This window comes from Salmo trutta, unplaced genomic scaffold, assembly GCF_901001165.1.
Source record: "Salmo trutta unplaced genomic scaffold, fSalTru1.1, whole genome shotgun sequence".
Taxonomy (NCBI): Eukaryota; Metazoa; Chordata; class Actinopteri; order Salmoniformes; family Salmonidae; genus Salmo; species Salmo trutta.
Genome location: NW_021822608.1, coordinates 177213 through 190000, shown reverse-complemented (window position 1 = coordinate 190000; position 12788 = coordinate 177213). Strand labels below are relative to the sequence as shown.

Genomic DNA, 12788 nt, shown 5'->3' with positions numbered 1-12788 from the left:
ACATCTTACAGAGTGTGACTTTAGAGAGATAACCCACCAGTAGTGGTGATGTCCCTGGTCCAGAGACTGATGGTTCTCTCAGAGCAGTACATCTTACAGAGTGTGACTTTAGAGAGAGAACCCACCAGTAGTGGTGATGTCCCTGGTCCAGAGACTGATGGTTCTCTCAGAGCAGTACATCTTACAGAGTGTGACTTTAGAGAGAGAACCCACCAGTAGTGGTGATGTCCTCCTCAGCAACCCCTCTCAGATGTCAGAAGAAAAACCACAAGTCCTTTTTCCAATGACAACAGATCTCGTTGTCGTGACTACCATTCCATTTTGTTACAGATGCATTTAGTAGGGCTCACAGAGACGGATGGTTTGAGAGATGTTTATTCAGCTAGCATTGTCATGCAGGGAAGATGGTCCCAGGGTGTGAAAAGAAAAGGACTGTGTGTGTGTGTGTGTGTGTGTGTGTGTGTTCTCTCATCTCTGATTTGAAAGTGAAATCCACTCTAGTCAGGTCCTTGCTGTCTGCCTGCCTGCAGGTTGGTCTGCCTGCCGGTTGGTCTGTCTGCCTGCCTGCCGGTTGGTCTGTCTGCCTGCCTGCCGGTTGGTCTGTCTGCCTGCCTGCCAGTTGGTCGGTCTGTCTGCCTGCCTGCCAGTTGGTCGGTCTGTCTGCCTGCCTGCCAGTTGGTCGGTCTGTCTGCCTGCCTGCCAGTTGGTCTGTCTGTCTGCCTGCCTGCCAGTTGGTCTGTCTGTCTGCCTGCCTGCCAGTTGGTCTGTCTGCCTGCCTGCCAGTTGGTCTGTCTGCCTGCCTGCCAGGTGTCTGTCTGCCTGCCTCAGACTCAATCAGAGAGAAAACAGGAGAGATGTACAGTGCTTCAATGATATAGATGGACTAAACTACAACAATCACTGTTGGTAATGACTGTGACACATGGGAGGTGATGGAGGTGGAATTGGAGTCAATGGAGAGAGAGGTGGTGCAGACAGCCCCTGGATTTACAGTTCATTGTATCACAATGTATCTGCTCTGTGCTTCACTGTGTTGTGTTGGGAGATTGAAACATCTCCTTGTCACCCTCCCTGGGTTGCCTTGCCAGTTGGTGGCATTTCTGTGGCGACTGTGTCTGCTTTGAATGGCTGGACACAAAGCTGGCATTGAGGCACCCTCCTCCTCTTCCAGCTCTCTCTCTCTCTCTCTCTCGTTTCAGTCTGAGATTCAGATGCAAATTGAGACTCTCAACCTCTGGAGCAGCTTCCAAATGGCACCCTATTCCCTATATTGTTCACTACTTTAGACCAGTGCCCATATGTCTCAGGTCAAATGTAGTGCACTATGTAGGGAATAGGGTCGTAACCTATGTTATTACCATAGTTGACTCACTGCTGCTTCCTGACTCTGTCCCTGTTCCCTTTGTTACTGAGAAGACAGACCAGGCTATAGGACCTTTTGATGGCATCGCTCTGTTTGTTTTCTGATTTACTTTTTCATTTTTTAAATTTTTCTCACTTTTATTTAACTTGGCAAGTCAGTTAAGAATTTGTTCTTATTTTACATTGACAGACTACCCCGGCCAAACCCTCCTCTAACCCGGAAGACGCTGGGCCAATTGTGCGCCGCCCTATAGGACACCAGATCACGGCCGGTTGTGATACAGCCCAGGATCGAACCAGGGTCTGTGGTGATGCGTCACTCGAGAGCTGAAAAGACAGACCAGACTATAGAACCCTTTGATGGCATCTGTCTGTGCTCAGCCATTCACTTTAGATTGATTAGAACCTGGGAGGAATTCACTTCAGATTGATTAGAACCTGGGAGGAATTCACTTTAGATTGATTAGAACCTGGGAGGAATTCACTTTAGATTGATTAGAACCTGGGAGGAATTCACTTTAGATTGATTAGAACCTGGGAGGAATTCACTTTAGATTGATTAGAACCTGGGAGGAATTCACTTTAGATTGATTAGAACCTGGGAGGAATTCACTTTAGATTGATTAGAACCTGGGAGGAATTCACTTTAGATTGGAGTCGTACGGATCCTGAGGCCTTAAGGGTTTAAAGTAAAGCAGGTGAAGAGAGGACAGAAGTCCTACAACACTGTAAAGATGACTCCCAAATGGTACCCTATTTCATGGCCAATATAGTGCCCTACTACTTATGACCAGAGCCCCATGAGGAATAAAGTGTCATTTGGGACACAGGCTAAGACAATACCCTCCGATGTAAAACGTCTTCAGACAGCCATTTGAATACAGTCACCCTTGCTGATATCCTAGAGTGTGAATGGTACAGATGTAGGCTTAGAATTTGAGCCAGTTTGCTACAGCAGAAAAATAATCCTGCAGCAACAGGATACAAATCAAGTCTGAAACTTCAAAGTGGAAATTACAAACTGTAGAAGCCTTTTTAAAACTAAAATACACTACAAGTTTGCATTTCCTGCATTGCAGGAAAATTCCCAGCAACAATTGTGATCAAATTAAAATCCTACATCTGTAGTGTGTGTCTTGCACCTGTGGAGAGGTATTTAAGCAGTACCGTTAAGCACTAGGCAGTATCTTCAAGTAGCGCGTTTTAGGCAGTATCATTTAAGTAGCGTGTTTTAGGCAGTATCATTAAGTAGCGCGTTTTAGGCAGTATCATTAAGTAGCGCGTTTTAGGCAGTATCATTAAGTAGCGTGTTTTAGGCAGTATCTATCAGCGTTTTAACTACTTTGCAGATGTGGAACAGACAATCATAATATCAAATTCCCACTTTATACTACAAAACCAACTTCATAAGCAGTTCATTTTTAAAATGTATTTTACTCTAAATTCCAGAATAGATGGATGAAGTTCTATGCATGATTAATATCATTCACCAATACATTTCTTGATAGTCCAACAAATGTTGTTTTCAGGTTGTAAATCACACCTAGCCTGGTACATTGTTTGCTGGTTCCACCCATTCGCAATGACTCAATATTTTTGGACAAAAACGGACGAATGTAACTAAGGCTGGGAATATCAATACAATGATCCCAAGTCAGTGGTAGCGTGGCTAATAGGCTAGCGTATCTAGTTATGTAGCTGTTCATTTAGCAAGATAAAACCACGGAGCCTAGCGTTAGCTACAGTAGCTGCTGGGAGGATGTCTTATCATTGGAGAAGTGGGTGAGAGACCGACCTTTCCCCCCCTACAGCTAGAGAGGCAGGTCTCATTGGGGGGGGCAGGTAGCCTAGTGGTTAGAGCGTTGGACTAGTAACTGAAAGGTTGCTGGATCAAATCCTGAGCTGACAAGGTAAAAACAAGGTAAAAATCTGTTGTTCTGCCCCAGAACATGGCAGTTAACCCACTGTTAAGAACAGTTATTGAACTAGGCAAGTCAGTTAAGTCATTGGGTTAACTTGCAAGAAATGTGAATCGCTTTGCTAGCTATGCTTAACTTGAACGACTGTTATCCAGTTAGCATATCTCTTGCGTTCGCAAATTCACTCTAGCTAATCTACTCTGATTTCAGAGCACTCTCGTCTGAGTGTGGCAGAATAACTTTGTCGGGAAATGTCTGCCCCCAAAAATAATTTAATTGTTGCCAGCAGCACAGTTACCGTCACCAACGCTCTGGACAACATGAAAACAGCCTAACCACCTCTGCTAGGGAGAGTACAAAGATCAGAGTGAGGTGTTCTCTCATGTGTCAAAGTAGCTAGCCAACGTTAGCCAGTTAGCTTGACTGCCGTTGTGAAAAATCTCGGATCAACCCTACTCCTCGGCCAGAACGTCCAGGGTCTATAGTGCAGTATGCGCTCGGAGTTTACGAATGACCCAGAGCGCACTCTGACACACTGAAGGCACCTTTAGTTGTCAATCAAATGTATTTGGCATCGATCAAATGGGAAGGCAGGCAAGTTCTCATTCAGTTGTCAAAACGTGGGTTGGGGGAAACATTTTAATTAGCAGGCAAGCTGCAGAAGGACGAGCAGGCAACAATTTCCCCCGTCGTTTATCAGTGCCATTTTGACGGACAGGTAGCTGAACATTTTGATAGGGTTTGTGTTTACGTTCCCTCGTTAGACTGTATGTAGCTCTTTTCATCTTGCTCTGCATTAGTTATTGATCATGTTGATGTGTATAACTGAGGGAGAGATCCTACCTTTTATCCTGGTGGTTTTGATCAATAGGACTGTAAAGTTTCCAAATGTAAGAGGACTCACGTGTGGTATTGACATATTTGCAGAAATCCATTCAGGTGTATTTTGTGACTTTTGGCGAATGCCTTCTAATGATCTAAAGTCACTCTGTTGTTGCTACTGTCTGTCAACACACAGTCCAGTTAAGTGAATGATGGCAGGACCAACTGTCTGTCAACACACAGTCCAGTTCATAGTGAATGATGGCTGGCCTGTGTACATGGCTTGTTTGCATAAAGGTCTACTGTAGCTCTGATTGGCTCTGCCGCACTGGTCTGCATAGACTCCGGTCCTGGACGAGACAGTGGCTTTTATCAGGTTTTATTTACAGCAGTGTCTATTAATTGTCCAAACGCACGGCAGCTTTCCCACTTTATATTGCTATAGAATTTTCACAAATGTTTTACTCTGTCATTCCCAAACATTCCATGAATTTGTGAAAATGACCTTTTTTTTTAAAGTGTCATTCTTCCAGGGTTGTATAGGAACAGATTTGAATGAGATTTCATGTTGCTAAACACTGTCAGTTCCACTTTAAGTAGCGTACAGTATCTTTAGGCCCTCCTGTCTACCTGCCTGGCTCCTTGCCTGCACTAAATCTCTGGCAGATTGTGAGGTCATCGTGTTTCAAAGCCTGTCGCCCGTCTTGGGCCGGCCCGTTTAATTTAACCTCCCTCCTCCTAATCTTCTGGTGCTGCTCGAGGTGAGAGACTCTTAGCTAATTACTGTTAATCTAGTACACCACCTGCCTCGTCCCGCTCCTCTGCTGACCCCCTCTCTGATCATTCCTCTACTGCCCCCCCTGGCGCTCTCCTTGTCCCGCTCCTCTGCTGACCCCCCTCTCTGATCATTCCTCTACTGCCCCTCCTTGCGCTCTCCTCGTCCCGCTCCTCTGCTGACCCCCTCTCTGATCATTCCTCTACTGCCCCCCCTGGCGCTCTCCTTGTCCCGCTCCTCTGCTGACCCCCTCTCTGATCATTCCTCTACTGCCCCCCCTGGCGCTCTCCTTGTCCCGCTCCTCTGCTGACCCCCCTCTCTGATCATTCCTCTACTGCCCCCCCTGGCGCTCTCCTTGTCAAATCAAATCAAATCAAATCAAAATCAAATCAAATTTATTTATATAGCCCTTCGTACATCAGCTGAAATCTCAAAGTGCTGTACAGAAACCCAGCCTAAAACCCCAAACAGCAAGCAATGCATGTGAAAGAAGCACGGTGGCTGGGAAAAACTCCCTAGGAAAAACTCCTGAGAAAGGCCAAAAACCTAGGAAGAAACCTAGAGAGGAACCAGGCTATGAGGGGTGGCCAGTCCTCTTCTGGCTGTGCCGGGTGGATATTATAACAGAACAAGGTCAAGATGTTAAAATGTTCGTAAATGACCAGCATGGTCAAATAATAATAATCATAGTAATTGTCGAGGGTGCAACAAGCACGTCCGGTGAACAGGTCAGGGTTCCGTAGCCGCAGGCAGAACAGTTGAAACTGGAGCAGCAGCATGGCCAGGTGGACTGGGGACAGCAAGGAGTCATCATGCCAGGTAGTCCTGAGGCATGGTCCTAGGGCTCAGGTCCTCCGAGAGAAAGAAAGAAAGAGAGAGAGAGAATTAGAGAGAGCATATTTACATTCACACAGGACACCGGATAAGACAAGAGAATACTCCAGATGTAACAGACTGACCCTAGCCCCCCGACACATTAACTACTGCAGCATAAATACTGGAGGCTGAGACAGGAGGGATCAGAAGACACTGTGGCCCCATCCGATGATACCCCCGGACAGGGCCAAACAGGCAGGATATAACCCCACCCACTTTGCCAAAGCACAGCCCCCACACCACTAGAGGGATATCTACAACCACCAACTTACCGTCCGAAGACAAGGCCGAGTATAGCCCACAAAGATGTCCGCCACGGCACAACCCAAGGGGGGGGCGCCAACCCAGACAGGAAGACCACGTCAGTGGCTCAACCTACTCAAGTGACGCACCCCTCCCATGGACGGCATGGAAGAACACCAGTAAGTCAGTGACTCAGCCCCTGTAAAAGGGTTAGAGGCAGAGAATCCCAGTGGGAAGAGGGGAACCGACAAGGCAGAGACAGCAAGGGCGGTTCGTTGCTCCAGCCTTTCCGTTCACCTTCACACTCCTGGGCCAGACTATACTTAATCATAGGACCTACTGAAGAGATAAGTCTTCAGTAAAGACTTAAAGGTTGAGACTGAGTCTGCGTCTCTCACATGGGTAGGCAGACCATTCCATAAAAATGGAGCTCTATAGGAGAAAGCCCTACCTCCAGCCGTTTGCTTAGAAATTCTAGGGACAATTAGGAGGCCTGCGTCTTGTGACCGTAGCGTACGTGTAGGTATGTACGGCAGGACGAAATCGGAAAGATAGGTAGGAGCAAGCCCATGTAATGCTTTGTAGGTTAGCAGTAAAACCTTGAAATCAGCCCTTGCCTTAACAGGAAGCCAGTGTAGGGAGGCTAGCACTGGAGTAATATGATCACATTTTTTGGTTCTAGTCAGGATTCTAGCAGCCGTATTTAGCACTAACTGAAGTTTGTTTAGTGCTTTATCCGGGTAGCCGGAAAGTAGAGCATTGCAGTAGTCGAGCCTAGAAGTAACAAAAGCATGGATTAATTTTTCTGCGTCATTTTTGGACAGAAAGTTTCTGATTTTTGCAATGTTACGTAGATTGTCCCGCTCCTCTGCTGACCCCCTCTCTGATCATTCCTCTACTGCCCCCCCTGGCGCTCTCCTCGTCCCGCTCCTCTGCTGACCCCCCTCTCTGATCATTCCTCTACTGCCCCCCCTGGCGCTCTCCTCGTCCCGCTCCTCTGCTGACCCCCTCTCTGATCATTCCTCTACTGCCCCCCCTGGCGCTCTCCTTGTCCCGCTCCTCTGCTGACCCCCTCTCTGATCATTCTTCTACTGCCCTCCCTGGCGCTCTCCTTGTCCCGCTCCTCTGCTGACCCCCTCTCTGATCATTCCTCTACTGCCCCCCCTGGCGCTCTCCTTGCCCCGCTACACTCTTGCCCCTCCCCGCTCTGCTGGCCCCCTCCTACTTGACCCCTCCCGTGCATCTTTATGGCCTGTAGACACTTTGAGGGTTTTTGTCTTTAAGCCCCTGGACAGAAACAGCTGTGCTGAGATGACAGGCTTCTATGTACAACATTTCAGAAATAATTGGTCAGAAGTTTAAGTGGGGGTGGGTGGAGGGGTGGGTGTGCTTGCATGCAAATGTGTGATTGTGTGGAGCAATTGGTTCCATATAGACTTGTCTTAGAGCCATTAGAGGGTAAACAAACCCACTAGTTGTTATGATGAAAGGGGAACAGAATTTCTATCCTGTAGTCTGCTACTCTAGTTATGATGAAAGGGGAACAGAGTTTCTATCCTGTAGTCTGCTACTCTAGTTATGATGAAAGGGAACAGAGTTTCTATCCTGTATTCTGCTACTCTAGTTATGATGAAAGGGGAACAGTTTCTATCCTGTATTCTGCTACTCTAGTTATGATGAAAGGGGAACAGTTTCTATCCTGTATTCTGCTACTCTAGTTATGATGAAAGGGGAACAGTTTCTATCCTGTAGTCTGCTACTATAGTTATGATGAAAGGGGAACAGAGTTTCTATCCTGTAGTCTGCTACTCTAGTTATGATGAAAGGGGAACAGTTTCTATCCTGTATTCTGCTATTCTAGTTATGATGAAAGGGGAACAGTTTCTATCCTGTATTCTGCTACTCTAGTTATGATGAAAGGGGAATAGTTTCTATCCTGTATTCTGCTACTCTAGTTATGATGAAAGGGGAACAGAGTTTCTATCCTGTAGTCTGCTACTCTAGTTATGATGAAAGGGGAACAGAGTTTCTATCCTATAGTCTGCTATTCTAGTTATGATGAAAGGGGAATAGTTTCTATCCTGTATTCTGCTACTCTAGTTATGATGAAAGGGGAACAGAGTTTCTATCCTATAGTCTGCTATTCTAGTTATGATGAAAGGGGAACAGTTTCTATCCTGTAGTCTGCTTCTCTAGTTGTTATGATGAAAGGGGAACAGAGTTTCTACCCTGTAGTCTGCTACTCTAGTTATGATGAAAGGGGAACAGAGTTTCTATCCTGTAGTCTGCTACTCTAGTTATGATGAAAGGGAACAGAGTTTCTATCCTGTAGTCTGCTATTCTAGTTATGATGAAAGGGGAACAGAGTTTCTATCCTGTAGTCTGCTACTCTAGTTATGATGAAAGGGGAACAGTTTCTATCCTGTATTCTGCTATTCTAGTTATGATGAAAGGGGAACAGTTTCTATCCTGTATTCTGCTACTCTAGTTATGATGAAAGGGGAACAGTTTCTATCCTGTAGTCTGCTACTATAGTTATGATGAAAGGGGAACAGAGTTTCTATCCTGTATTCTGCTACTCTAGTTATGATGAAAGGGGAACAGAGTTTCTATCCTGTATTCTGCTACTCTAGTTATGATGAAAGGGGAACAGAGTTTCTATCCTGTAGTCTGCTACTCTAGTTATGATGAAAGGGAACAGAGTTTCTATCCTGTAGTCTGCTACTCTAGTTATGATGAAAGGGGAACAGTTTCTATCCTGTAGTCTGCTACTCTAGTTATGATGAAAGGGGAACAGTTTCTATCCTGTATTCTGCTATTCTAGTTATGATGAAAGGGGAACAGTTTCTATCCTGTATTCTGCTACTCTAGTTATGATGAAAGGGGAATAGTTTCTATCCTGTATTCTGCTACTCTAGTTATGATGAAAGGGGAACAGAGTTTCTATCCTATAGTCTGCTATTCTAGTTATGATGAAAGGGGAACAGTTTCTATCCTGTAGTCTGCTTCTCTAGTTGTTATGATGAAAGGGGAACAGTTTCTATCCTGTATTCTGCTTCTCTAGTTGTTATAATGAAAGGGGAACAGAGTTTCTATCCTGTAGTCTGCTACTCTAGTTGTTATAATGAAAGGGGAACAGAGTTTCTACCCTGTAGTCTGCTACTCTAGTTGTTATAATGAAAGGGGAACAGAGTTTCTACCCTGTAGTCTGCTACTCTAGTTATGATGAAAGGGGAACAGAGTTTCTACCCTGTAGTCTGCTACTCTAGTTATGATGAAAGGGGAACAGAGTTTCTATCCTGTATTCTGCTACTCTAGTTATGATGAAAGGGGAATAGTTTCTATCCTGTAGTCTGCTACTCTAGTTATGATGAAAGGGAACAGAGTTTCTATCCTGTAGTCTGCTATTCTAGTTATGATGAAAGGGGAACAGAGTTTCTATCCTGTAGTCTGCTACTCTAGTTATGATGAAAGGGGAACAGTTTCTATCCTGTAGTCTGCTACTATAGTTATGATGAAAGGGGAACAGAGTTTCTATCCTGTATTCTGCTACTCTAGTTATGATGAAAGGGGAACAGAGTTTCTATCCTGTATTCTGCTACTCTAGTTATGATGAAAGGGGAACAGAGTTTCTATCCTGTAGTCTGCTACTCTAGTTATGATGAAAGGGAACAGAGTTTCTATCCTGTAGTCTGCTACTCTAGTTATGATGAAAGGGGAACAGTTTCTATCCTGTAGTCTGCTACTCTAGTTATGATGAAAGGGGAACAGAGTTTCTATCCTGTAGTCTGCTACTCTAGTTATGATTAAAGGGAACAGAGTTTCTATCCTGTAGTCTGCTACTCTAGTTATGATGAAAGGGGAACAGTTTCTATCCTGTAGTCTGCTACTCTAGTTGTTATGATGAAAGGGGAACAGAGTTTCTATCCTGTAGTCTGCTATTCTAGTTATAATGAAAGGGGAACAGTTTCTATCCTGTATTCTGCTATTCTAGTTATGATGAAAGGGGAACAGAGTTTCTATCCTGTAGTCTGCTACTCTAGTTATGATGAAAGGGGAACAGTTTCTATCCTGTATTCTGCTATTCTAGTTATGATGAAAGGGGAACAGAGTTTCTATCCTGTAGTCTGCTACTCTAGTTGTTATGATTAAAGGGGAACAGAGTTTCTACCCTGCGGCCAGAACCAGCTAGTCTTGAGGATTACTCACTGGTGACATACTGGCCACGGAGCAGGTTCAGACATGTTGTGTGGTAGAGCTCTGACATCCCTCTGACAAATACTGGAACACAGGAAGTCTCTCTCATACAGGACTAATCTATACTACCTCCTGAAATGTACACTCCTTCACTATATCCCACAAAATGTAAAAGCATTGGATTGGTTGAGCTGGGATAGAGGGAGTTTCATTCTCTTCCTATTGAATGCTATTTGAGGCGAGGGGGAAGAGCGGAGGGGGGAGGCAGAGAGGAGAGGGGGCTGTGAGCTGACGTTGAGTTGCCAGGTGCCAGTCTACACAATCTAAAACACTATTTGAATAATGTTCTGTTCTGCTCTTGGGGCTGGTGGAAAAATCAGGCAGACAGGCAGTCACACGAACACACTGGTGCACAAGGTTGAATTAATTTGATAAGTAAATATCTTGGTGATTCCTCTGTATAATGGTGCTATTGTTTGTTGGCAGGGAGAGACCTCTGGGTGCTCATTCTGGGAAAGAATCCGTCTGAGCACCAGATGGGAATTCCTGAATTCAAATACGTTGGGAATATGCATGGAAACGAGGTAAGCTCATCATGGAAGCGCCGACACACACACACACACACACAAGATTTGGTGTAGTAGCATTAAATCATTTTACAAATGTGTTTTTAGTCAGCTGTCCAATCCAGGTCCAAACCATCTTCACCATTCCTGTTCACTAAAGCCCCCCCCCCCCACAAAGAGAGATGACATTGTTCACTAAAGGCCCCCCCCACAAAGAGATACTGTTCACTAAAGCCCCCCTCACAGAGAGAAGAGATGATACTGTTCACTAAAGCCCCCCCACAAAGAGATGATACTGTTCACTAAAGCCCCCACCCACAAAGAGAAGAGATGATACTGTTCACTAAAGCCCCCACCCACAAAGAGAGATGATACTGTTCACTAAAGCCCCCCCCCCACAAAGAGAGATGATACTGTTCACTAAAGCCCCCCCCCCCACAAAGAGAAGAGATGATACTGTTCACTAAAGCCCCCCCCCCCACAAAGAGAAGAGATGATACTGTTCACTAAAGCCCCCCCACAAAGAGAAGAGATGATACTGTTCACTAAAGCCCCCCCCATAAAGAGAGGAGATGATACTGTTCACTAAAGCCCCCCCCCACAAAGAGAAGAGATGATACTGTTCACTAAAGCCCCCCCCCACAAAGAGAAGAGATGATACTGTTCACTAAAGCCCCCCCACAAAGAGAAGAGATGATACTGTTCACTAAAGCCCCCCCACAAAGAGAAGAGATGATACTGTTCACTAAAGCCCCCCCACAAAGAGATGATAATGTTCACTAAACCCCCCCCACAAAGAGAAGAGATGATAATGTTCACTAAAGCCCCCCCCCACAAAGAGAGATGATACTGTTCACTAAAGCCCCCCCCCCACAAAGAGAGATGATACTGTTCACTAAAGCCCCCCCCACAAAGAGATGATACTGTTCACTAAAGCCCCCCCCCACAAAGAGAGATGATACTGTTCACTAAAGCCCCCCCCCGCAAAGAGAAGAGATGATACTGTTCACTAAAGCCCCCCCCACAAAGAGATACTGTTCACTAAAGCCCCCCCCCACAAAGAGAAGAGATGATACTGTTCACTAAAGCCCCCCCACAAAGAGAAGAGATGATACTGTTCACTAAAGCCCCCCCACAAAGAGATGATACTGTTCACTAAAGCCCCCCCCACAAAGAGATGATACTGTTCACTAAAGCCCCCCCCCACAAAGAGAAGAGATGATACTGTTCACTAAAGCCTCCCCCCACAAAGAGAAGAGATGATACTGTTCACTAAAGCCTCCCCCCACAAAGAGAAGAGATGATACTGTTCACTAAAGCCCCCCACAAAGAGAAGAGATGATACTGTTCACTAAAGCCCCCCCACAAAGAGAAGAGATGATACTGTTCACTAAAGCCTCCCCCCACAAAGAGAAGAGATGATACTGTTCACTAAAGCCCCCCCCACAAAGAGGAGAGAGGATATAGAGATGGTACTATTCACTAAAGCCCCCCACCCCCCCACAAAGAGAAGAGATGATACTGTTCACTAAACCCCCCCCACAAAGAGAAGAGATGATACTGTTCACTAAAGCCTCCCCCCACAAAGAGAAGAGATGATACTGTTCACTAAAGCCCCCCCACAAAGAGAAGAGATGATACTGTTCACTAAAGCCCCCCCCCACAAAGAGAAGAGATGATACTGTTCACTAAAGCCCCCCCCACAAAGAGATACTGTTCACTAAAGCCCCCCCCCACAAAGAGAAGAGATGATACTGTTCACTAAAGCCCCCCCCACAAAGAGGAGAGATGGTACTGTTCACTAAAGCCCCCCCCCCCCCACAAAGAGAGGAGATGATACTGTTCACTAAAGCCTCCCCCCACAAAGAGAAGAGATGATACTGTTCACTAAAGCCCCCCCACAAAGAGGAGAGATGGTACTGTTCACTAAAGCCCCCCACCCCCCCCCCCCCACAAAGAGAAGAGATGATACTGTTCACTAAAGCCCCCCCCCCCCACAAGAGAAGAGATGATACTGTTCACTAAAGC

At 45.7% G+C, this 12788-nt stretch overlaps 1 protein-coding gene across 1 annotated transcript in view; it reads left to right on the top strand.

The window, feature by feature from the left end:
- Positions 1–12788, top strand: part of LOC115182933 (carboxypeptidase M) — a 77353-nt gene that overhangs the window by 14381 nt on the left and 50184 nt on the right. The window contains exon 3 of the mRNA XM_029744280.1: positions 10681–10778. Within this exon, the coding sequence (XP_029600140.1) occupies positions 10681–10778 (98 nt within the window). The remainder of the gene's footprint in view (positions 1–10680; positions 10779–12788) is intronic.